This window comes from Pyrgilauda ruficollis, unplaced genomic scaffold, assembly GCF_017590135.1.
Source record: "Pyrgilauda ruficollis isolate IOZ18807 unplaced genomic scaffold, ASM1759013v1 scaffold38, whole genome shotgun sequence".
NCBI classification, from domain to species: domain Eukaryota; kingdom Metazoa; phylum Chordata; class Aves; order Passeriformes; family Passeridae; genus Pyrgilauda; species Pyrgilauda ruficollis.
The window spans coordinates 7,920,589-7,947,288 of NW_024525267.1; the positions used below are offsets into that span (position 1 = coordinate 7,920,589).

A 26,700-nucleotide genomic window follows, 5' to 3' on the forward strand; every position below is an offset into this window, starting at 1 on the left:
TTTGTGTAACGTGTTTTTTTGGCAAATTACACAAATGCGTGATCAGTACTACGGAAATAGTCAGAACAGCAGAATATAGGGCACTGTAATTTCATACTGCCAAACCAGGAGTTCAAAACTCGTGAGTCAGATCTCCTGAAATTACAAACCTAGTGGCTTTATTCACCTTCTGTTTTTTTCATTTTTACCATATGTTCAGATTACACTTTTAGGATTTTCCATGTAATTTGCAGGTCTAATTTTTTTTTTAATAATTAAAATAGCTCATTACACCATCTCACAACTGAAATCAGCCTGCCTCAGATTGATTAGACTCAATAAAATCATGGAAGTTGTCAACACTGATTAAACTAATGATTGATGCTTCAAGGAATAATTATTTTATAATTAAGTGGTTTTTAAGCACATTTATTTACATAGACTTCTGACAGTTTGCTAAGGCATGATTAAAAGCTGAAGTTAGTATCACTAGTGCTAACTAGATAAACTGGTGTACTGTGCATTTTAGGCAGTGAGTTCTTTATTCCTTTAACTGCAGCCTCCTTTCCTCACAGCCAGTACCAGCTCTACTGAGTCCTGACTTTAAAGCAAAACGTTTTCCAGCAATCACAGAATCAGATCAGAAAAGGACCTTAACAGGTCATTTAGTCCCATTTTGTGTTTAACCAAGATTTCCTTTCTTGCAATTTAAGGCAATTATTTTTATTCATATTGACTTTGGATATGAGAAACAGTTGTGCCATTTTTCTTTGCAACCAGATTTTTATATGAAAATCATTGTGTTTTCCCTCCACCATCTCTTCTGTAAAATGAGTTAAAATTACTCAACCTGTACTCAGAAGCAAAGTCTTCTTGGTTTCCAGACATTCACTGCTTTCTCCTGGATTCTCTGCATGCACCTTGTATCTTAGTTTTTGAGTGCTATGCTCAAAACTGGAGATGTTACCAGCACTTGCCTTGGTGGTTCTGAAGAAGCAGATGACAATCCAGTTTCTACATTTCAGTTTTTACCTCTATTTGCATCATGATGTTGCACATCAATTCTCAGAATATGATCCCAAATAATGCATCAGTTCTTCTCAATTGAAATTGAAAGGGTAGATTTCATTTAGATATAAGGAAGAAATCCTTTACTGTGAGGATGAGTGAGGCCCTGGCACAGGTTTCCCAGAGCAGCTGTGGCTGCCCCATCCCTTTCAACGCCAGGCTGGATGGGGATTTGAGCTACCTGGTCTGGTGAAAGATGCCCCTGCTCATGCCAGGGCGCTGGAATGAGATGGTCCTTAAGGTCCCTTCCAACCCAAACCATTCTAGATTCTATGAAATTAAGCAGCTGTTCCTTTACTTGCATGGGTAATGGTTCCAGCTTGCACTTGTTCCTATTAAATATCTTTTCAGATCCCATCTGCACCTTGCCAGGATTATTCTAAATTGTAATCTTATCTGTTAATGTACCTGAACTTTGCTTGGTCTTGTTTGAAGATATTAAAAGGATACTCTATACGGTCCAGGGGGTAAATAAATGAAAACAGAGAATTCTACCTAGAACTGCTGTGATGGGATTAAACAATATACTGCAATTATTGGCAGTAACTGTAAATCTGGAAAATTTTGTTAAGTCCTAAACAAGATAAATGGTGTACTGTAAACACAGGCAAAGACCAGTACTTCTTACTCAGAGATAAGTATGTGATTAATCTCTCAGATTTACTGATATGCTTAGTGTGAACAATTTTTATAATAATTCAATGGTAGCATGATATGAATGCCTCTTGCTTTATCATTTCTATGATTATTTGATAATTATTAATCTCTGTTTTCCCTCTTGTCATTAGCAGGTGAATGGGAAAAACACAGGAGCCAATGAAGCAGGTGGTACCTTCACCTTGTTGCCAGGACTGTTATCAACTCAGGTATAAGATGGAATTAAATCAGAATAATAAGCAGATTTGTAAGAGTATTTTATTAAAGATACTGTCGCAAAGCACAGAATAAGCTTTAAAGATGATGATAACTAACCTGGAATGTCTTTACGGATACTCTACATAGACTGGAAGTAATTGCTAAGTTACAGAACAGTCACAGCCTGTTCTAGATGTCCTACACTTTGCATACTGTTGAAGGCGATGCTATAAATGTATTCCCTTCTGTCTTCTGCTTTGTGGTGGTCCTGCTCTTAAGGTCCTTCATGTTTACTATAGAAAGCACATCCCATTTGCTCTTAGGTATCTTGTGCCTCCTCCCTGCAGAGTCCCCAGTGGTATCTGGCTTTGCCCAGATATTCACCATCCTCCCCTTTACTCCATAAGGTGAATGGGACTGAGGTGTCAGCATTCCAGTGCTGCATTGGGGGCTTTTAAAATACCTACATTAATGTTTGAGGTGTTATGTGTTAATAGAGCTGATACCTTCAACATATAGATGCTGAAACATTGGGGGCTACGTAATTAAGCAACCACATTCAAAGATATCTGAACATCTTTTCTTGCATTTGTATAGTAACTTTATAAACTCAAAAAGAGCAAAGCAAGCACAGACACATGCCCTATACAAGCTGCAATACAGACAATATTGTACACACTTTGTAACAACAGTAATGAAAATGATGCCAATTATAAATAAAATTATAGACAGACTCTTCTTGAGATAACAGTTATAGTGAACAATGAAACATCCTTTTATAATCATGAGTAGAATTAGTAAAATATGTAACTACAGCAGAATATAATCAGCATGTTTAGTCTGCTTACATGTCTTAATTTGATCCACTGTTGTCTGAGGGAAGCAAAAGAAATTGATACTTTTATAATTCATGCTTCCTAATTTGGAACATTTACTGCCTTATTACTTTTTTAGTTAGAGCTTTTCCCTCCACCCATTAATTTAGTTGGAAACATTACTATTCCTAAAATGTTCAAATATGAACATGAATGTCTGATTCTTTTCTTCGAGCCAGCTTTTGCAAGGCTTAGCTCCGGAACAAGATGCACCCTGTGCCCTGTGAAGATTATTTTACATTTACTCATCTCCTTGTCGGTAAAAAATTTTCACCATTCTTTTTAAAAGAACAGAGCACCATTTCTTTACTCTCCACATACAAGCACTGTGCTCCATGGAAGGTCCTCTTCAGCTTGCAAATGATGATCATGGCAGCAGGGGAAATCATGGAGCTGGATCTCTCTCACCATCCTGTCCTTTCTTAGGGACCCTCTGTCCTCAGTTTTTAAGATTTTTTTTCACCTCTTACTCTTTTATTTTTTTTTTCTTTTTTAACACTTGATAGTTTAGCATTGTGCATGAGTATACACTTGTAATGTTTGAACTAAAAAATCTACAGTTTTTCACAACTCTAAGAAGCCGCATTTCAGAAAAGGAGCACTCCAGCATGTGGATAGAAATTTTGCAAATTCATTTCACTGCAGCCCTTAACACCTGGCATCTGCCTCTTTTGGCTGTCTGCTCCATGAAAGACTTCAAATTTGTTTCTTACAGCTGCAAGTAATAGTCACAAGGAAGTGAGATTTATGATACATAGAAGAGTCCAAAACAACTTTTACTGCATGTTCTAATTTGACTGCTTTGGTGCCTTTTGCGACTGCTGCAGTATGTCAAAAAAGCAAAGGTGGTGCCAATTCAGATCTGGCACACGAGGTTCTGAGTTTTTATGAAATCTTTTGCCGACCAGTTCTTCCTCATGTCTTCTCCAAATCTGGTTCTCTCAGTTGTTCAGAAGCTTAGAAGTCCCTATTTCACTACTGCCATGCAGAAAAGAAATGCAAGAAAAATATTAAAAGTCAGAAGCCCGCACTGCAGTACTGTATTTGCTAGCATGATGTGGTCCCTCCCACCTCACCATGTGTGGTTTTGCTCTAAATACCCATCCTTCAGTTATATTCAGAGCACCCACCACAGTCAGGAACTCTTTTAAAAAGCTATACATTTCCTTCAACCCCTAGCCCACCAGAACACAACCTTAAACAATGTTGTCATCTTGTTTCAGAAACTTTTTCTTCTTTTTCCTTTGCCTTCTGTTTTCAAAACAGCTACAGATTTGCTGAAGAAAAACTTCACTTCCCAAACCTCACAGAAGTAAGTTTTCATACTGTATGTGTTAGTTTCCAGCAGTGGTTTATGGCTTGGCTTAGTGGATGCTCAAAAAATTGCAAAAGTATTATTTCCCCTCAGCCACTCACAGCTTGGAACACCCCCACTCTGGAATACTTCTTACTGCTTCATACTTGACTGTATTTTTGGTTGTGTTTTTTTTTATCTTACCTAACTCAGAGGTAACTGTTATGTATTTACTTGACACACACACTCTCATACACACCCCAAATTCTTATTTTATGTTAAATGCAGATAAATTATATAAATATTTACAATTTCTGGAAGTGTCTTTCAACCACACTAGTTCATGACAAATATGAGCAGCATTGTGTCCAAGAGGAACAATCAAGAAACTGGAAATGCCTGGTTGTAACTTTTGAGAACAATCCTCAAGGTTGTTGGGGATTTTTTTTTTTTTGCACACTGACTTCTTTCTCTGGATATGTGAATCACATAGTACAAAGTATATGATAGTGACACTTCTGGATAACTTACACTTGGCTGTTTCTATGAGACTGTGGCAGCCCTGGCCCAAGTGGTTGTGGCTACACTGCAGAGGCTACACATGAAGCCAGGTTTAGCAGCTCTTTGCATTACTTACCTGCCAAAGCATCCTCGAGGCCAGCTCAGGGCTGAATTTCCTGGCACACCTTGCAGAGGAAAGCCTCAAGTGATGCTCCACACCTCGGTGTGCACCGTGGCCAGGCCCTCACTCACTTGTCTGGTATTTTATCTGCCCTCGGTGCCATGTCACATACTTAAGGTGGGCAAAAAGGCCAGCTGGGACAAAAGGCTTTTGTGCCATGAGGGTAATGTGAATAGGGGAAACATGTCTTGGGCAAACTGCTCCCTTCGAAGTACTGCTGGTTCTAGCAGCAAGGCCATATGTCTGCCTACCACATCCTTAAAATCTTGAAGGGGAATTCAGTGGACCAGTGCTGTTATTGCAAAGTAACTCTTACACGACTAGCTCAGAAGTCAGGAAGTACTTTTTTTTTCTTTTTTTTTTTTTTGTAAACTAACAAAGGAGGAGAAAAAGGTGTTCTAACTACAATATGCATGTGAGCACTGTTTTTCCCCAGGTGACATCAGTTTGCCATTGCTGTTCATTACCATGCTGGCCTGCACTTTGCAGTCCAAAATCTCTGTCATTTCCAAATCGTGGAGAACTCTCACACACGACTGAGCTTCATTCCACCACCTCCCTGAAATACATCGGCTGTGCTGTGTGGGACCACCTCTGAGTGCGGGAAGGTGGGCTGCCTGTGACTATTAAATCACATTTTTCCGATGAGACAGCAGAAACACTGCTAATCAGTGCCAACTGCGGTGGGCTGGGTGCAGCACACACGGAGCTGCCGGCACTGCCGAGAGCCTGTAGCCCACAGGAAGGGAGGTCAGAGGTAAAACGCTGTGCCCTCCTCGCAGACTAAAATCGCCCAGCTGCCCTAAGCACAGAACTGTTTGGGGATGCACAGCCGCGGGAGGATCTGCTTCGCCCTCCTCCCAGCGAATTGGAGCATTCCAGCCCTGGGAATAGGGACAGGCGCGTTCCCAGCGAGCCACGAGATGGCGCTGGAACCCCCATCCCCGCATCCCGAGCCTCTGCAGAATTCCAGCCTTTCCCAGAGCTTACAGAGGATGCGGCTCCTTCCACTTCATCAAAGTCAGAGGAAGTCTGTGATTAGCTGGATGTTTACAAATAAAAGGAGGATCTGGAGACAGATCAAAGATGGCTCTCCAGATTTGGCTCGATACCAGGTTCCTGCGCTAACAGCATCTGCATGGGTTCCACTCTTATGTTCAGTGGCTGAACTTGGTCTATCTCATCATGCATTAATAATGCTTTTTCAAGGCTTAGTGCATTTATTAGAAGTCTGAAGATTCAGCCAGCTAAGGACCTGAAGAAACAAAACAACAACACGCCTCAGCCAACAAGATCTTCCAGGTTCCATCTAAGAGAAGCACCCACTGGGTTCTTCCTCACCCTGCTTCCTGCAATGTAAAGGGAACCAAGAAGCAAAGATAAGCACTGTTCCAAAATCCAAAGGATGTAGTACTTCAGACTTAGTAAACAGGAGCAGTAGCTCCTCTAACATTCTCTAACAATCTAAGTAGCTTGGATGGTCCAATCACACCATATATGCTTTTCACTGAGGAGACTGTAGTTCATCCAGGATCTCAGTGACCTTGTCACAGCCCAAAGGACCAGGGAGAGAAGTAGATGGGAGATAAAAGATGTGGCATGTGAAATACACTGAGTTAATGTATATCTGTTCTAAGGGACATCTTTGTTTTGACTCTGTGTAACAAACCAACATAGCTTGTGAGGTCTGGAAGGCCACAGACTATTCCTTCTCTCATAGCAGTGCTCTGTTTGAAGTTGGTATTTCTATTTGGGGTCTAAGCCACACTGAACTTGATCAAATAAACATTCTCCAAAGGAAACTGCCTTTGAACTATTTAACTCTTTGCACAACAAACTAAAGCTGAAAGAACCGTAACAATTACTGTAAAATCTCTTGTGTCTTGACTTATTTTCCTGTCTTTTTTTTTCTGTCTTTTCTGGCAGAACTGACCGTGTCAGCAATGGCCAGTAAGATCTAAGTGAAACACAATCCATCTGAAAGCAGACTAGGTGGGGCTAACCCTCAGACTTCCAGGCACGCAGAGTATTAAGTGTCATATTTTACAGCATATGTAAGTGTACACAACTTCTATTTAATTCATCTGATAACAATGTAGCTCAGACATCTCAGCTCTCTCCTGGGTTGTGAGACATACTAAGACAATTTCTTCATCAGTTCCAAGAGATCCTACCCTGTATTTCCTCTTCCTAAAATATTACTGTATCTATCCTTTTCCCAAAGGAGGGATACTTTAGATTTTGTCTCTTAAAATGTTTCTGATTTGTTCTAAGTAATTCAATAACCAATGGCTAGAAACCAGAACCTCAGTAATTTGGAAGCTGGGATTCTACCAGTAGGTACCAGTAGGAAACCCACAGGCAGGGAAGAAACCAGAGAACCATCTTTAGCATCCTAAATAAAAGCCCTACCAACAACTTGTGTAAGAGGAGCGTAACCGATACCAGAAGTCTGGTGTATCTGCTGCCAAAACCAAAAGTAATTTATGGTATTCAGCAAACTCTATTTTTAGCCAGCTTATCTGCATTTCCACAAACTTTCATGGTCTTTGGGGCTTTTTGCCATGGAGAGAAGGACAATATGTTATTTTTCTCTTTAATTTTCTGGGGAGTCAGAAGCAGAAGTCCCTCTGGTGACCACCCGCAATGTAGTGGGATGGTTACCTAAAAAGGAGAGAACAGGTATTACTGAGTTGTGTAGTTCAACTGAACATGTGAGAACTATTAAAGAAAGCAACTTCTTAGCCCTAATCATTGCTTTAAAACAGGAAGAAAGCAAATCTTCCTTTTCAAAAAACAGAAGGCAAATAAAAGAGCCAAAAGGATGCATTTCTAAAATAGCAACCTTGTCATCAGGGGAGATGGGGAAAGAGAGAGGGGGAAAGACTGATTTTTGCATCTTTTGTGTTGGCAACACAGCTGCTGCAGAGACCTTGGCAATTGCTGACACTGGTGGCACTTTGCCTGACAGACAAATTGAGAAACTAAGGATTTACAACAATCCTGATTTCCAGTGGATTTCCTACAATCTACACAGCTTCTAGGATTTAGAGGCCTATAAGGGATGCGCTCATTCCCTGGCAGGAGTCTGGGGATATCTACAGAACTACAAGACATATTTATCTGAAGTCACATCTTATTTGCAAACAAAAAAAAATACACCCCAAAATCTCACTGATGCAAATCACATGTGAGTTTGAGTGAAAACAATAAATGCAGCAGAACTTAGTCAGAGAAGGAAGTTCTTGAACCATTTCTTTTTTTTTTTTTTCTCCCACCGGAAATTCTACATGCAGCATTGTTTTTGTGGTTGTAGCTGCAGGAAGATTTACTATGTTTTTTTGTATGCCAGGAGGCATAGGAAAGGATTAAACCTTTTCATTTTCTTGCAAAAGAATCAAAGATCCTGGTCACGTCTGAACCTCAAGGTTGCTGGGGTGAGGTGTGCCATACTGGCTACACAAAAGAGGCAGTCAAAGCCTGGCCTTGGACCATCTGAGGATTTCTCATCTCACAGTTCTGTTATGTTCCCTTTAGTATATTAATATGAAACTTTAGAAATGTATTTCCAACCACTCTTACTCAGGGAATCTGAGTGAATTACTGAAAACCGTTTCTCTAAAAGCACAATGCACAACATTGTTTTCTCATGTCTTAAATTAATAAAAAATCCCCACCCTTCAAGATATTTGAGGGTAAAAATAACCCAAATAAAGATCTGATAGCTTTTCTCCTATGAAGCTGGCACTGGCCATTCAAGTACATTAAAAGGAACATGGGCTGTTTGTTTCAGGGCTGAATATTTATAGTCATGATGAAGTGATTCCTGAGTCATGAGCACTACTGCCCTGTTACAAATTAAGATTTGTCTTTCTGAATTAAAAAAATAAAATCACAATTAATTCCAGAATTGTGGAAGTGACTGTAAAAGTAGCAAAAGACACTTGATTTATAAAATGTGTCCTGATTTTTGGCATCTTTCTCCTACAAAATCTCAGCCTACTCACACGTCTCAAGAATACACCGCACAGCAATATTTTAAGAGTTTTTTTTTGAAGTTGGAAGAAAATACAGAAAAGCGGTTTATAGCTGAGAGCTACAGAAATGTCAGCTTTTGAAAACATGTTCCTAATTTCTAGCCTTCAGCAGACTTTATAAAGTCAAATTAGTCATGCTTCATCTTGTAGGTCTTTAAATCTGCGGCAAGCATCAAACCAGCTGAGAATTAGGGAAGTCAAAAGATTTGATTTTTAACCCTCTGAGACTGAGAAGCACTTAAAAGTCAGAAGCACACAGGGATAGTAACAGATACTGCCAGCATCAGCTTAACTTACACATGGAATTACCCCAAGCTTTCAGCATTAGACCAATATGAGATAACTGTCTCCCCTTACTGAGAAAAGCAGCGAGGGGCACAGGGCAACAGAGGAGCTCCACAGCTACATCTGGGCCCACAGCTGGAGGGCAGGAAGGCCAGAGGAAGGTGGGAGCCATTCCTGGTGTTTGGCCAGACAAGGGGCCCAGCTCATTCCTGGCCTCGGGCCAGGCCAACCACACAAACCCAGTGGTGCAGAGCACTACCCAGTCTGCTTCAAGAAACACTAAGAAAGCTCCAGAGCATATTTGTGGGATGAGCTGAATGCAGGAAGGTTTCCAGTTCTCACGAAGAGGGCAGACAGCAGAGATGTGTCTCATTTGTAAGAGGTTGGGCTGCCTTTTTCCTTATCAGGAAATAGGAGATGACTTTAAGAGTTCAGCTTCCCCGAGGATGCTTGGGGGAGACAGAGACCAAGTTAAATTCAGGACATGCTCTGAGTTCCGGTACAGCTCGTTTAAGCAAAGGAGCCCCCTCCCAGCCACTCATTCCTCCTCTCGTGCCACCCCTTCTATTGTGCTTGCACAAGATCTGACACAGAGATGGAGAGGGAAGCACAGCAGGGAACTGATCCAGCCAAAAACCAGCCCCACAGGGAATAGAAAAAAGCCTGCTGTTTGATTCAGTTCATTGTGCAGCTCCATAGATATGTGCTCTTTGACAATGGAGAGGGTGGCACACAGGGGACAGGAGAGCTGAAACTAATGGGGAGAAGTAAAGGGCTGCCAGGGCTCAAGGTGGCACAGCCTCCAGGAGCAAATTCATGTCCTCACCAATAGCTCTGAGACTCTTGATGGTTTAGCACTAGAGTATTCAAATACAATCGTGTAGTCAAAATATTCACTTTTATAACAATGTATTTTTAATACATTCTCCAGGGCAATATATTTTCTGTCTACAGCTTTGAATAAAAAAATACGCTGAATTATATGTTTTACACCAACTGAAAGTATTACGTAGAGAAATCCCCTAATTAAAGCATAAATTCTTAGAATTCCATGAAACTCTATTTATTGAAGTCAAGATTTTTCCACAGACCTGTTGGCTACAAATGTCATTATACACAAATGTAAATACTCTTTGAACTAACAAGTCAGAAGGAAACATTTACAAGTATATATATATATATATATATATATATATATATAAACATTTTAAACATCTCCTCTGAAACTGAAAAATAAGCTCAATAGCTTTTGTGATATTTTAAAGCTCATACAGGGTCTTCATGAATTCCCTCTTTTTAACTTTCAGTAAATCTTGAAAGCTAAGAGCTAGGCTGGCCACTTATAAATTCTCAGGATTGCAGCCCATAGCACTGCCAAAATGGGAAAAACAACAGAATGCAGAGAGGTCCTCCAAAAATAAGAACAGCAAATCACTTAAAATATAACTTATGGCATCCAGCAAATCTTTTTCTTTCTGGCTACGCCTTGTGCAATGCTTACACCTCCAGTTTTAAAGATCCTTAAGTGTTTTTACATGCTAATATTCACTAAGGAGACGGAAAGGAACAATGTTATGGCAACAGAAAAGCACAAAATAGAGGAAAAGAACTCTTACATAAAGTATTTTTGCTTCCCCTTCATGATCTTTCAAGTAACAGCAAAACTTCTAGGATAACTGCTGTTGATTTTTTTTCATGTCTGCTCTGTCTCCACATTAAATCATTTCTGTATGGTAGGAGCACTGAAACACCATCATTTCACTCTCCTGCAGATGTTGTCCCATTCTGGGGAGAACATTCAGGAGTGGCCAGCCCCAGGCTGTCTCAGCACCCAGACCTTCTCCCCTTTCACAGCACCCAAATTCCTCCTGTCACTCCAGGCCTTTTCTCTAACAGTCCCATACTGTTCCCCTGCATGATTTTACATGTCATCTCAAATACTCATCTATTTAAATACCCATCTACTTGCAAGCCTGGCTGACTTGTTTATGTTCTCCTATATTCCCCCTGATCACTTCTTAGACTACTTCAGTCATTCTGATTTTTTCTGCCTACATGTGCGTAGATCCACTTTTAAGCTTCCCTGCAGTGCAATTCATGCTCTTTGTGAGCCTTAGCATGGACTTTCATACATGTGAACTCCAAGGCAATGGGTTTTGTTTCCCTAGAACAGGAAAAAACATCAATTCAAGTTCAGTTGGAAAGGTTTAACAAACTTTACTTTGAAAGGCTACTACAACAACACAGCTTATAATTGAAAAACAGAGGTATTCAGGGTGTTTATAAAGTTAGATAGTACACGTAAATACCATCATTCCCAGTTTCTCCATTTAACTTCTGTAGTTGACAGGTCTACTTGCACTAGGAAGTCACATTTTTTAAGAAACATTTTAGGGTCAAGTTCAGACCAATAGGTTCTAAACAAGGGCTCCTGATCCTGAGCAGGAGGCTCTATAAATCACCCTTAGCCCTTCACCGAATTTCGGACTGATCCCTTACATGGCAGAGGTCACCTCCTGCCTTTCAGCCAGGTCTTTAATGTGGGCTGTGCTGTGTCCCCGCAGCGCTGCGGGCAGCGGGGCCGGCCGTGCTTGGTACGCATCCGGCGTTGGTGAGCTCATGGCTCAGGCCACAGCTCCCCAGCCAAGCTGAGTCATCCTCACTCCGGTCTCACAGCCGGGACATTTTATCCACTCCCCGAGCCACCCCTCCATGCCACCTTTGGGATTTGCTTCCCACTGCACAGCTCTAATCCTGCCTGTCTGCCTTTGCCACTCCCTCCCACTCAGGATCTCTTCTCACATTCAGTCCTCCCACTTCTCCAGTGCCACGAGACCCTCCTGCCAGTTCCCCCAGTGCACTCCAGTTCTCCTTCACTTCCCTTGACTGCTTTTCCCAAGCCAACTGATACTGTGAGGGATAACCTGCATGTCAGAGAATCACTGTGTGCAGTGTATGAAGCCCCCAGCTCTGGAGTGCTGGAGTATTCCTGTATTCGTGCCTGTGCTCTTTTGGCTCTAGTGCTGTTGAGGACTCAGTTGACTTCAGCATCGTACAAGAAAACAAAGGACTGAGCAGTTAAAGCAAAACACTAAAAGCTCACTAAACTGTGCCCAAAGCAGCTGGTGCCTCAGAGCAGCTGCTGGCTCAGGACCAAGGGCTGGTGGGGGAGCCTTCTCCATCACCGCAGAAATGCACACGTCTGCCAACCAAGAGAAATCCTAATGCACATTTGAAACTGAATAAATGCAAGGCAACTCACAGTACTTTTAATAGTTGGAGATTCTAAATTGTATATTCACTCCTCTGAATAGTCTAAAATTAAAACTCGATAGCCTTCATAATCCCCAAGAAACTAGGAATGAAACTCAACTCTGACAGAAACAAGCACATGAAAGCCCTGGACTAGACTGTCAACTCTTGGCTCCTATTCTCAACTCCACCACTGGCACATGAGGTGATAGAACATTTCAGCTGGAAGGGACCTGCAATGATCATCTAATCCAGCTGCCTTAATTGCTGATCGAAATTACTTTCCTCCCTCCGTAGCTCAGTGGGAAATAGTATTACTGCCCTCCATGATAAAGTGAGATCTGCTGGGAGAAAGTACAACTAGGTTTTATTTTTTAATTGTTTTCTCCACAATTACGTATCAGGATCCTTTTCTCCACAATTATTAGGATCCTTTCTTCCACCCCATCACAAATCACACCTAACAAACGTTTAGACAGCTGGTGCCTAAGAGTCAAAGCCAGTTGCTCTCTCAAAGGCCAAAGTGCCTCACTGAATTGGTGTCAGCTGGTACTTAGTAGGATTTTTAAATTCAATTAAATTAAGAGACAAGCTGCACAGATTAGGGCTCTGCTAGAATCAGAAAGAAATCTTAAAAGGCGTAAAATATCTTTACATTTATTAAGCAAACTTTGCAGTCTTTTCTTGTTATATTCATGTTGAAAAACAGAACATTCATAAAGTATCATGAAAACAAGAAGCAAGAAAACCTTAAGGTCCCAAGCAATGGGACTATCTCCACACTCACCCTGCTTTTAACTTTCCAACACAAGCAGCAAGACACAGTTCATAGCTAGGCTGAAAATGCAGTGTTCAGTGCACATGGCCATACTGCATTCCTAGCAACCCACCACAGCCACTCCTTCTTTGTACGTTAGGATAAGCAGGTTAAATATACCCACAGAGGTACAGACAGTGAAAGAAAGGCCAACATCAGTAGAACAGCTCTGCTAGGACTTCCCGTCTGGAAAATGACCACTGTGCTGGAAGCCCTCGGTTATCCCGAGAGTCATTAATTCCCTTCCCCCGGTGCACAGCAGCCCGAGCCTGCGAGGGTTAACTGAGCCTATGTGCTCTCACCCCTGGGAAGCACCTTCCAACAAAGCCAAGAAGCAGGGGACCAGGACAGCCAGCTCTGCCCCTGCAGCAGAGTCAGAGCCCAAAGGATTATTTCTTGGCATTGTTGGTTTGTGTTTGGCTTTTTTTTTCATTTTGAAAATTAATTTGGAGATTACGAACAATTATGCTCTTGCACATTAATCGCTGGCATCTAAAATTTTCACATGAAGAAACAACACATGGAAATATTAAAGCACTCATCTTACGGACATGGATCCGAGAACTGTTTAATAGCAGTCAGTGAAGGGGTAACATTGTGCTTTTAATCTACAGTTTAAAAATAATGATTTGTATATCTATGTAGTAAAACAATAAAATTAAGAACAGAAACTGGTATTAGGAAACAGTGAAAATGTAATAATTAAACACATGATGCTTTTCAAAGCTTTATACTTAATGAGCCTAAATAGACACCTATGGTTAGGAGGGTCTTAAAAAAATAATAAAAAAGAGACTTATTTTCAATTTTTTTTTCCTTTTCAAATTTTTTTTACTATACTTATGCTTTGCTTTGGTGTTCTCTCTGCTGCCAACTTAATGCTTTAACAGTATGTTTATGCTTATGTTCTTTTCAAATGCTTGGCATTATAGTGAGATCTCATATCTTTCCTCAAATTAAATTTTGCTCCACATACTCCACATGTATACAGATGAACATCCCTGTGCTGCTCCAGTTGCTCATTATTTGGGAATATCTGAAAGCAGACCTGGCATATAGTCTCTCCAGCTGATAAGTGAGATATCATATGCCGTACATGGTCATGTTTTCGGAAGTTTCCTTGATCACAAATGGAACAGACATACCTGGCCATGCCTTTGTGCATATCATTGTGGAGCCGCAACTGGCGCTCTCTTAAGAACTGCTTCCCACATGTCTGACAAACAAACTGTTTTTCCTTGGTATGAACGGTATAGTGTTCCCGCAAGTGGCAACGCTGATAAAATCCTTTCCCGCAAAGGTTGCAGAAATGCTTACGCCTGTGATCCCTCTCGTTCTCTTCCAACATGGAGTTCTTGAACAGATCTTGCTCCAGGCAGTTTGACATATGTTCAACCACTAGGTTTTCAGTATCAAAACGCTGGCCACAATTAGGGCATCGGAAAGGACAGGAAGAATGCTTGTATAACTGGTTTTTTTGAAGGCTGTTCATTTGGAAGTGACTGTCCCTGAAGTCCTCTAGCATCTCTGCAAACATCATGTCCCTTATTTCTGACTGCTCCTCGGGGTTTTCTTCCAAGTCCATTTTCTCCTCAGAATTTCTGATCCCATTCATGGTCAGATCCTGGGGTTCTCCACAGGTCTGTGCATGATCCTGTAGCTGCTTGCCTTTGACCAGTATTTGACCACACTTGCCACAAGCACATATATTTTCTATGTGTTTGGATAAATAATGAGAGGACAGATCTTCCTCAGTGATTGTTAGCCCACAAAGTTCACAGGGAGCATTCTCCACATCTTCCTGCACTGAAGAAGCTTTGCTGTTAAGGTGCCGTGGACTTTTCAAACACTTTCTTTCATCCTCATCCATGGATAAACGAGGCTTTAGAGTCTTCCGAGCATTTCTCTTCTCTCTCATCTCTTCCTCAACGTAGTATCTGTAAAGCGGCTCTTCCTGTTCATCGTCTAGGTCGTCATTGTCAGAAGACTCATTGCAGTCTTTATCTGCCACCTTGATAATATTAAAATCCTTCAGCTCATCCGTAGGATTGTCCTCTGGCTCCACCTTGATGATAATCCTCTTCCTCTCAGAGGCTCTACTTCCTTCTTCACCTGATGTCTCAGAGGCAACAGTGCTGCTTTTTCTGCTCGTGATGTTTGACACGGGAGACGATGAATCGTCCGCAGCATGGTTCGAGTCCCCCTTGTATTTTTCTGTTTGTGTGGAGATCATTTTAGAAGTAGAGTTCTTTTCACTAAAGTCTATCTTCTCAGCACTGTAGTACCTGGCACTTTGGTAGGAATGCCTGTTGGTGCATGTTAACACGTGCTCATCCAGTAGCTTTTCACAGCTAAAACTAAACCCGCAGCTGTCGCAGGTGAAGCTCCTTCCAAACCGGCGCGAGTGCGACACGCGCTCCTTCGTGTGAGAGAATTTGGATGTGGTGGTTTTTTTGCAGACATCAAACAGTTGCTCGGGGAAGCTGTTGAGGTGCAAAGGTTCTTCCTCAGGCTCTTTGTTATGGGATGTATTTACTGTTGAACTTGGTGGCTCCATGCCCCACCTGTTTGCTTCACTGCCATTTCTAGCAAGTGCGTCTTCATACATTCTCACACCAAATATCATTTTATTAGTCTGCGTGCTAGAAGCAGGAGATGAACACTTTAAACTATTTGAGTCTGTGTCCTGTATATCTTCTAGACACTCAGGTACATTATATAGCTGTAAATAGTTCATGGCCACTTTAAATTGCTCGAAATTGGCAGGGGCTGTCATAATTTTTCCTAAATACATGAACTGTAAAATAAGATCAAAGCATTCAGCACTAATCTTCATGTTGCTTAGATTCAGCTGGGCTGTAGTGTTTTGATGGTTCATAAAAAACATCCTAAAATAGGCGCTGCAGGCAGCAAGGACTGCTTTATGTGCTTGAAAATAAATATCATCGATAGCGATGCAGCAGTCGCACAGAAAGCCCCACTCTCTTTGCTTGTTTAGCTGCTGAAGGACATAGTTGCTATGGCTGGTTTTTGCCATCTTGTACTTCGATTACAGCCCTGCATAAAGAAAAAGGTATCTGTTAAATCATGAGCACAAAACCCAAAGCCTACTTAAACGTAGGAAGGAACAGCCATCTCTTTTCTCTCTAGATCTTCCTATTCTGCCAGTCTGCAGTACAGCTTCCTGTCTGGAGATCTCTGCTGCTAACTACTTACGAATATTGATGCCAGTGAAAGCATCCATAATTCCATGTGCTTACCACTAGACTTACAAGACTAGTAAACTAATAAACATAATCAGCACGCATGTCAATCAGAGCTGCTAGAATATAAATTAGCAAATATATCTCCAAGTCCTACAGCCAAGGTTTTCAGATATGAATTCTGAATGCAGAACTTCAAAAACTTCACAGGGTAGACTTCTGTAAGATGGCCCCAGGACAACAACTATACAAGGTAAGCTGGCTGTCAGAAACCACTCTTCAGTCTCAACTTGCCTTTTTACCTGTCAGTCCAACGGGCACATGATGCAACACACACTGGAAACCAGGCCAGGCTCAAACTGGTCTTTCCCTCCCCATTAAAGGAAATTAAGATACAACAGAGCACCCACACAAGCTACTCCACACATTTTGCTCTTTGTGGCAGCTGAGGGACTATCTCAACCTTCTCTGCAAGGCGTCCTGCAAACCAGGAACTGCAAACTCAAACGCCTTCTCAGAAGCAGAGGGCAGCCCGGCTGCGGTGGCACGTCCCACGTTCGAGCCCAGAGCTGCAGATGGTGACCAGGCGAGCTGCGTGACAGCCACAGGGACTGCAGAGGCAGGAAGTGGTGCACGCCGTGCCTCCAACTGCTCTCTAAACCACTCGTTCAGAGCGCTGAAATGTAACCAAAACACGTAGATGGGAAACCGGACAAAGAAAAACTCAGCAATGGAGAACTGAGAGAGCCGGCAAACCAGAGGTGGAGCCGCAGTGAAATGAAGCCTCGGCAAAGACTGGAGAGAAAGGTCTGCCAGTGCTGAGGGTAGCTCTGTGTGAAAGGACTAACTTGCCCTCAAGAGAAAAGAGGAATAAAATGTCATGGTTTATGTTAACAAAAATATCCAGAAGAAATGCAGTGTATACAGGAGCTGTGTGTTTGATTAAAGACAAACTTCACCAAGTGTGGCCAGCACCTAGTCACGACTCACTTTGGAAAACCTTTACTGATACACATAAGCTGTTCTAACTGCACAGGCTGAGGGGATCAGGAACCAGAAGAGGGTTCACAGAGAACACCCTAATTGAAATGAAAAATGTAAAGCAGTAATGAAGATTCTTAACGTTTTGAAAGGTTATTGCAAACAATACAAATAACTGTATGAGGTTTGTGCAAATAAAGTCCAGGCTAGCAAATAATATATACTAAAGGGCATTTTATGACTCAATGAAATGCATGGATTGATTTGCAACCACTCTTTCAACTGCCCAAAATTTAAACACAACACACACAAATGCTCCATTTTTCTTCTTATTTTCCTAACAGCTTATATCTCCTAGGGGAAAAAATGGGTAGAGAAATTAAATTCCACAATTAGTGTTGAATTCGCAAGTCATAGGCGTTGCCTGGCTTGTTAAGCAGCAAACCTAGAATTAAGTCCCCGTTCTTCATTCCACAAAGGACTGCCACAGCAAAGGCTCCCAAGTTCTCGAGAAAAGAACATGCTCACCCCACCCAGCAATATTCCTTACTGCCAACTCACACAGTAGCAGTTCCTATGGATCACCCCCAAGATCTTGTCTGGCAACAGGAACCTTGAGATTTGGGTTGAACTACACTGACAACGAGCATGTGAATGGCAGCTGCTCCTCTCCTCTCAACCCCACCCTCCACACCCAGAACTTCAGGGTAGCACCCAGCCATAATAATTCTCAGATTGGTTTGGCCCAGTGATGTCCACTGCAGAAATGCAACTCATTGAGTGGAATTCATTTCTCTTTTTTTACTAACTTGCAAGGCAGTGGCTTTGAAAGTATGAGAACCTCTGAAGCAACTCTACATCTTTTCAACAGAAACTGATTATTGTCTGTGTCACTGGGTGATTTCAGAAGTTTCTGTGAAGAACAGCAAAGCTCTTGACATCAGTAATAATAAAAGTGCACTTCATATTCTTCCAAGTGGTAACGTGTTTTGGATTTGAGGCAATTCATTAGATGCTTAAATGTTACTCAATCTATTGTATTAAGAATGGCAGCTGCATAATGATAAAGAATTAACTTCCACATTCTAAGAGTGAAAACCAACGAGAAAATGAGATGATGCCATCTAAGGCACCACTGGCCTCTTGGTGTGAGCTGCCAACACAACAAGAAAAGGCTCAGGACAGCTCATGTTAACTTCCCCATCCTCATAAAGTGGCAAGTTCAAAATGTTTTATTTAATTGTGGGGTTTTTTTCACTAGATATACTCCACTGTGTCCTCCAATAGAAAAACAGCAATACAAACAGCAAGCCTGTACAAAACAGGTGGTCACAAACTATCTGCAGGCACCTGCGACGGGGTCGTTTCCAGATGGTGGGAACAACTGACAGCACACAACCTCACCTTTTTCAAGTCTTCTTCTTTGAAAATGGTAAAAGCTATTTCTCCTTTTGATAGATGAAGTCCTGCAAAGCTTTCAGCATGTGGATCCTGATATGCAACAATGACCCACTGGCAATGCCACCACTCAGGGATAAAAAGGTGGAGCATGAGGCTGGGTGGCAAGGTTTCGGATTTGACATGTACTTGGTCTCTACCACGGTAGTACTACATGTAGGTATTAAAACAGAGTGTATGAGGTTATTTATGTTAATGACAGTGCTGGCATCCTCCCTCTGGATGCTGTATTAACCTGCTGGATGTAACTTCCCACCACAAGAGCCTGTGTCGGGCTATGTAAAACTTCGACACATTTCAACCAGCAACAGCAAAACTTTCCTTCTGAAACCTTGGACTGATTACTTTTTTTCCCTCCTCCACAGAAAACCTCAGCCAAAATGGTTCCAAAAATGAGGCTAAGAAAAAGCTTTCATGTATGCAGATTATTATTTTTTCATTTAGAAATTAGAAGTTTCTCTTCCAAAGTCTTTGAGGAGACACTTTATGTGGGAGAAAGCATTCTGTCTTAGATATGTTGTCACAATATAAAAATCTGCCTGAATTTGGCCAAACTATATGCTTCAAGAGGAGAAGATACAAATTATCAGTTTATTCACACTTAAGACTTTTCTTAGTTATTGAAACTTCAGATTACAGCCTAGCTAAGAACATTTCATCTTCTCGCAGCTGCTTAGTAAACAGGGGCCTGCCTGAGACATCCTCAGTGAAATCCCCTTTTGCACAGAGCTCTGCCATGGTTTTAAACTACAAAAGGGTTGATTCAGATAGAGGGAAGAAATTTTTTATTATGAGGGTGTTAAGACACTGGCACAGGTTGCCCAGAGAGGGGGTGGATGCCCCAAACCTGGAAACACTCAAGGCCAGGCTGGATTGGGCTCTGAGCAGCCTGATTTTGTTGATATCCCTGCTCATGGTAGGGGAATTGGACTAGATGGCATTTAAAGATCCCCTCCAATCCAAACCATTCCATGACTCCATGTGCCACCTCCACAATGTCACAGCTGATAGCAAATCTCCTGGAGATTGCTCCACAGCACAACTCACCACGGGGTCTCAGCTTCCCTTGTGGTAGCTGATAGAGAAGATGCCCAGCTCTGGCTGAGAGAGAGAGCCAGAGCCAGGAGGGGATGTAGGGAAAACACAGGGAGATTGGGAAATGTGAGGAGGATGTGATGGAAACCCGCTGGAAATCTGGAGAGAAGAAAAGGGCAGGCTGGGAGCACAGTGCTGAGCCAAGAGAAGGGCACTGGGATTAGGAAGCAGCAGTGGGAATTAGAAGTGGATGCAATGAGGGTCGAAACAGTGGAGGGAAGAAGCCACTTGGGCAAGGGGCTGGGAAGAGCCAGGCTGCAGGATCAAGGGCAGAAGGGGTAAAAACCACAGACAGGCTCTTCCTGGGGGATGGGTGGAAAACAATTGCAGCATTCATGCCTTCAGAGCAGGAACTGCACCCCAAATTCCCAATCCTGCCATCCCTTTGCCATTAACAAGCATGACAGGCTTGCTGACAAACTCCTTCCCAACAAGGGCAAGCTCTCAGAAAATGGTAATTTATCATTACTTTGTTACTTTAATTGCTAAAATGGCAATGATCTGCATTTATCACTCATGTGGGTGGATCAGTACTGCAAACTATTTTTGAAGTTTGCTTTAGGAAAAAACCCCAGTTATTAGAAAGAAAACAGGTCTTTTTACAGAAAATTCAAGATATACACATATATTATGTATATACCAAAGTATGTTCTTCCATCCCTCTTACCAAAATTTCCGTTACTCAGCACATCCTCTGGATCTGTCCAGGCCTGGATCTGAGCAGTACAAGACAAGATCCCTGCTCATTTGGCCAGGCACTTGGAGGATGTGAAGTGAATGAGAAGTGGGGGACAAACAGGAGCAACAATGACCACTGCTTGGAGAACATCATCCCATTGCTGTCAATACCAGGACAAGTAATTTCAACCTTTCAGTTTTGTTTTTTTTTTAATAAGCCTAGTTGCATTTTTTGGATGTCCAATTTATTCACACAGGTAAACACCACTGGTGGCAACTGAAGTCAGTGGGAGCTATCCTCTGTATGTATTAAACAGCAAGTATCTTGGAAAATTAAAGCTCCATACAGGTGAGTTTGTCAATCCAAAGCTTTTAATTATTTCTGATCCTCTTTTTCAAAGAGAGGAGAATCACCAGCCACTTGCCCAGTGGACTAGCACACTTTGTGTAGCATCCAAATCCTGGAGGCACCAACCTCACAAGTCCACAAGGAACCACAAGGAACCACCACAAGTGACTCCATCTTCAGCAGTGATTGATTTGTGTGGTAAATGCAGCAAAGGCCATGTTGTAAGCAATCCTGATTGATGCAGAAGTGTTCTGAAAAAATGTGCTAGAAAAGCATCTGATATGAAAATGAAAACTGAAGGTATTTGACTTGGGTATTTTCACTCTGATTTTCAAACTCCAAGTCTCCATATGCATTTTATTTCCCTAGTAAATATTTATTTTCACACAGCCAAGCTCTGATCCAAGCTACTTGTCTGCCACCAGACTTTTCTTTTGAAGCACCACTTAGATACTACTCAGATGTGACCATGAACAAGGTTAAATTGCACTACTACACTAACCAATTATATTGTTTTTAAGTCTGCTAACAAGAAAAAATAGCTATTTACTACAGCTCCATGCCATCCTTTCTTCACACTCGAAAGTTTTCTGAGATGTTTTAAAACAAAAGAAGTTTAAAAAGTCCTCAAGCAAAGAAGCAGTGAAGTTCTTTTGCTAACTTCTCTGTCTTTAAAACAGACATACCACAAGGTTCAGAATTCAGGAGCCTTTCAGCTCCTAAAATTAGTAGGTGGTTTTCAAAACCCAGCATTTCCACTGCTGAGCAGGCAAAAACACAGCACTTACATGCTTAGTTACTGGCTCCTTTTCTTTGGAAACCAAGAACAGGCTGGACAAAAGTGTAATAAATGAGTGGAGAATTTGGTGCTAATAGAAAATGAGACTGGAAAACCTCAAGCAAACAACGCCCAGTTATCCAAAAAACAAGCGCACGAGGATCAGAAAGCAAATCTCCCATCGCCGTCTGTCTCCATACCCCACCCTGGTGTGGGTTCCCAAGAACTCTTCCCCCTAATTTTGCCATTGTGGGTCAGATCTACCAAAAAGCCTGGATTCCTAAATGACAGAATTGACATGCTGCAGAAAATCCTATAGAACATGTATAAATTCTCCACACAACACCCAACAAGTTTTTGTGTTCTGCTACTGCACTGACCACCTTTTACCTAAATATACTCAATAGGAAGCCATAGAGATTGCTCTGGGTGCCTCAGTTTACACAAACACGGAAAAAACAGCAAAGAACTTGGTACCAGGTGACAACCGTCCACCTCAACAGCGAGTATGCATCAGTTTGCATTGCAAGCATAGCCTTGATCATAAATTAAAACAGCTATGGGAATTCCATGTACTGCCAGGGAAAATGTAATTAAGCTCCATTATTCAGGCCATGAAGGACTGAAGGTATAATTTATCCTCCTCTCCCAGCCCTTCCAATCGCCTGCCTTTCAGGCATGTCAGTTGGGAAGATGATTCCAGTGAGGCAGATACTCATCTTCAGACACATCCCGACGGCCAAATCCATTCATTTTGAACAGACTCCTGCGCAATGTACAGGAACAAGTTTCATGGCATTTGGGATAGATTTGAACCAGGGGAAGGGAAGACAGTCCAAAGCCTCCAGCATGAGCTGTCAGATGCCCCGCTCTCCACTGCTCAGCCAGCAGTTCTCTGCTGATTCAGCATCCATGCCCACAAATGAGAAACAGACGTCAAATTTTAGTAAGTTATGCTTCTCAACTGCTAACTGAAAATTAGTTAAGATACATTACATGGTCTTAGGTCAGAACACTCCTCGAAAGACAAGGAATACAGCTTGACAGAAAAAAATAAGAAAACTGAGTTTGTGCTAAAGCCCCATCTCAACTTCAAACAACTTTAGATCAGATCTAGAGAGTAGAAGTCCTAGAGAGACCTTATGCAGTCCTTTAAAGTAACTTGCTAGCCACAAAGGTTGACTCTAGAAAGTCACAGTTATCTTTTATCTGGCACCTTTACAGTTGTCAGGCAACACGGTAATGATATGTTTAAAAGAAACAATTAGTGGGGAAAAAAACTATGACACCCAATTTATGCTTTGCAGCAGAAAGATGAGCCCTTTCATCTCAGCTCTCTGAGTTACACCAACTTTCAACTTCTGGAAGCATCTTGGTGGTTTAACCACGTCTTGAGACCCTCAAATGAAGTCACAGGTGCCTTCCAGGAAAGGATCCTTGGCTAAATACAGGTTGCACTTCAGTGTAACAAGTTGCTGGATGCACATGAACAAAGCACGGTAACTTTCAACACACAGATCAGACTACAGGTTTTTTTGACTCTTCCTGGTCTTAAATGTTTCACATTTTACTTTCAGCATACTAAAAATAAAAATAAGGCTACTAGGGTCTCCATCCAGTCAAATAGGTCTAATATGGGGGAGAAAAAGCAACAGGCAGTGAATTCTGGAGTTTTGCAATGACACTGTGTGAACAAATTAAAAATTACCAGACCAATTTGAGGATATAAACGGTCCTCATGCAAATTATGTCAGCTGTTGTGCCCACACACTGTGTCCGCAGCAGAACTCTTTGGGTGAGGGTGTTTACCATACCCCTCCATTCCCTCGGGAATGGTGTTTACCATTCCTAAGCAAAGGCAGGGCTGAATAACTCAACTGCTGGAGAACCACTGCCCAAACTGAAAAATGAACACATGGCTTCTCACTCTACATGTGTGTAGGTCCAGAACAACTCTAGTAAGAGGCCCAGCTCTAACAAGTAAGAGAAAGGACACCAGGCTTTTATCAGGAAATTTTCACTATCTCAGTTCTGAGCAGCTATTCTATTTCCATCCAGCAGGTAAATAGCTATTGCAGCTTTGTCCATCCTGGATTTTCAGGGCTTTCCACTGTCAGCAAGAACAGAAATCTGTGAAAGAAGCAGCCACTGACATTCAAGTAAGAAAGCATCTAAAAACCCAAATCCCTGGTTGGCATGAGCACTCTCAGTGTAATCACTGCTAATTCCTGTGCCAGTGACAACAGTGGTTGAGTCTGATGAAGACTTGTGCAAGCAGAGCTGAAGCATCTGTTAAGTCTGTGATCTTATTCCACACAAAACTTTCTGGCTACTAGGAAGAAGTGGCTTCTATTACTTCTCTGAGCTTCCCACACAGCACCAACCCACATCTTCATTACCTGCATCCCACCCCCTCAGTGGGTGCTGGTTCCCTGCTACCTCAAACATCAGCAGAGTGCAGCTAATACTACTTGTTACTCCTTAGGTTTTCTGGCCAGTCATCCAAAAATCTCTCCACAATCTTGTCAACTCACTTTGCTGTTGCTGCCTAGGAAAATCTCTGCAACCGCTCGCGTTTGGCCGGTTTTCCCCACGGCCATATGGTCCCCACGCCTCTCCCGCCTCTCCTCCGCTCGCCATGAAAGCTTAACTTGTAATTCGGCAAAAACGAGAAGCCCGCATCCCCCTGCTCACGGCTGCTCTGTGGGTTTTTCCAAGAGCTGTAATGAGGAATGTTAAACAAACACCTTTAATTAAAGGAATGTTTGTTTAGTGTAATTAAATGCCTAAGGAACACCGCACTGTTGCAACCCCGGATAGTTTTGCAGTGCGTGCTGTACCTTGCGATACTCGAGTGCGAGGGAAATAATGCAAGCAAGTGACAACCTGGCAGTAAACACCCAAATATTAAGCAGCGTCCAAGCCATGCTACCCGTTTACCAACGCCTACGTGTCAAGAGGAACTGTATCAGCTGAAACAGGGGGTAAACTTGAGAAACTGAGTTACAAAAAATCCTGAAAAATAGAGAGAAATAAAACCCCAGCCCCAAACTCACAGCGTTTTCAGTCCCATTTCCTCTACTCTCTTCAACTACCTTTCTATCCGAACAGAAGAGAGGAGTCCTTTGAAGAACGAGACTTTCGACACCGCTCCCAGAGCGGCACAGAGCTTGTTTTTTATGTGACAAAAGTATTCCCCTTCCTTTCCAGCCGCCTCCACGGCCAACCAGCGCACTGGCAGCCCCGAGTGAAACCCAAGTCTCCCGCCTGGCAGGGTGGAGCATTCCCTCCGGGCTGCAGCTCCGCTCCGTTTTTCGCTAAACTACCGCAACTCACTCGAAGTTTTGGGGCGTTTATTTTGTGAAGACAAAAGGAAGAGAAGCGGCGGGACCCACGGCGGGGGCCGGGGCCGGGCGCGATAGCGGCACTCGAGATGTTTACCGCGACTTCGAGCCCCGGAGCCACGCGGGCGGCGCGGTGCCCTTCCCTTCCCTTCCCCGCCTCTCGCCCCTGCACCTCCCTAGGCCGCTTCTCGTTCTCCAGCGCGGCATCCCCCGACCCCCGCCCCGCAGGTGGAGCGCGCCCGCCGCGACCCCCGAAAAGAAGGAGGGAGGGCAGGAGGGAGGGAAAGAGGGAGCCGGAGCCGGACCCGCCGCCGCGGCGCCGCCGCTCAGCCCCCGCGCAGTCCCCGCGGCGCCGCTCCGCTCCGCGCCGTGCCCTGCCCGGCCGCCGGGCGCAAGGTCACCGCTCCGGCCGCCGGCCAGGGACCGGCCGCGGCTGGAAAGCCCCTACCTGGCAGCGCCGCCGCCACTATGGCGGGCCGCGCCGGGCCACGCCGCCGCTCGGCACTTCCCACCTCCCGCCGCCGGCGGAGCTGCGGCCGCTTCCCGCCTCCTCCTCCCGGGTCCCGGCGGCGGCCCCCGGGCCCCGCTTACCGCGGCTCGGGGAGAGGCGGCGGCCGCCGACGGGGAGCTGTGTCCGCGCCGCTCCCGCCGCTGCTGCTGCTGCCGCTGCCGCCGCGGCTGCAACAAAGGACTTCCGCCCCGCCGCGCTGCCGCTGCCGCAGCGCCGGCTCCGCCGCGACCGCACGGAGCCGGACCCCTCCCCTCGGCGGCCGCGGCTCCCGGCGCCGCCGCTGCCAGCGCTGCTGCGCCGCCGCCAATGCCGGGGCCCGGCGGGCGGCTCCCTGCCGCGCTCCGCTCTCCTCCCATGCCGCCGGGGACGCGGCGCGGCGCGGGCTGGCGCTGCCGGAGCCCCCTCAGCCCGGCTCCTCCCCGTCCTCCGGCGGAGCCCTCCGGACCCGCGGCGGGGCAGCGTTCGCCGGCGGGAGCCCACCGGGACTGTCCCGCCTCGCTGCTCTCCCGGCCCCCCGCAGTCCGCCCCTACCCCGCGCATCCGGGCTCGACGCAGGGAACGGGGAGTCTCTGCTTTCCCCCCGAAGCAGCCGTGGCCGGTGCTAACGGGGAGGCTCCGGTCACCCGTGTGGGTGTCCGGCGATGGAGTGTTGTACCCGCAGCCCCACGGCCCCCGCGTGGGACAGTTCAACTGCGAGAAAACCACTGCGAGCTGCGTGAGGAAGTATTTCCTTCTCGCTGCAATTTCACACGTTAATACCTCCGCCCTCCCTCCTGGAGCTTCACGGTGATGCAGGAGCACAGCGCTGGCAGCCACCGCCACGCTCTGTCACAGATCCCGAGAACAGCGCTTTTTTTCATCCTTCCAGGAGCTGTTCCAGGCCCTCTTCCCACCAGTGTCTGGACCTCTCCTGTGTGACAACATCCAGCTTCTCCGGAACTATCCCATGTGAGTAAGTGGGATTTCCGGCCCCCATGCTCTCTGCCGCAGATCTGAGAGAAAACATAAGCCAGGTCAGGCTTTCCTCCAGGTCTTACCACTTGACTTTTCCACCCCTAAAGTGACATTTGTCCTTCAGCACAAGCATTGTAAGTGTTTAATCCGCACAGCTCCATCATTCAGTTTCTGGAGAGACCATTGTTTTTATGTTGCTGCAACT

General features: G+C 44.0%; 1 protein-coding gene across 5 annotated transcripts; it reads right to left on the bottom strand.

Moving 5' to 3' along the window:
- Positions 1-1,948: 1,948 nt before the first annotated feature.
- ZBTB1 (zinc finger and BTB domain containing 1) lies at positions 1,949-26,453 on the bottom strand. 5 transcript variants are annotated; one of them, XM_041476241.1, is made up of 4 exons: positions 25,622-25,906; positions 14,290-16,201; positions 4,709-7,417; positions 1,949-3,755 (listed from the first exon to the last, which is right to left on the bottom strand). In XM_041476241.1, the coding sequence occupies exons 2-3, from the start codon at positions 16,179-16,181 to the stop codon at positions 7,414-7,416; spliced, it is 1,896 nt and encodes a 631-aa protein (XP_041332175.1). In that variant the 5' UTR covers positions 16,182-16,201; positions 25,622-25,906; the 3' UTR covers positions 1,949-3,755; positions 4,709-7,413. The 5 variants fall into 5 exon arrangements, with proteins under 5 accessions (XP_041332175.1, XP_041332174.1, XP_041332173.1 ...); XM_041476240.1 differs by lacking the exon at positions 4,709-7,417; XM_041476239.1 differs by lacking the exons at positions 1,949-3,755; positions 4,709-7,417; positions 25,622-25,906 and adding an exon at positions 26,301-26,453 and having other exon boundaries at positions 13,698-16,201.
- Between the last annotated feature and the right edge of the window lie 247 nt (positions 26,454-26,700).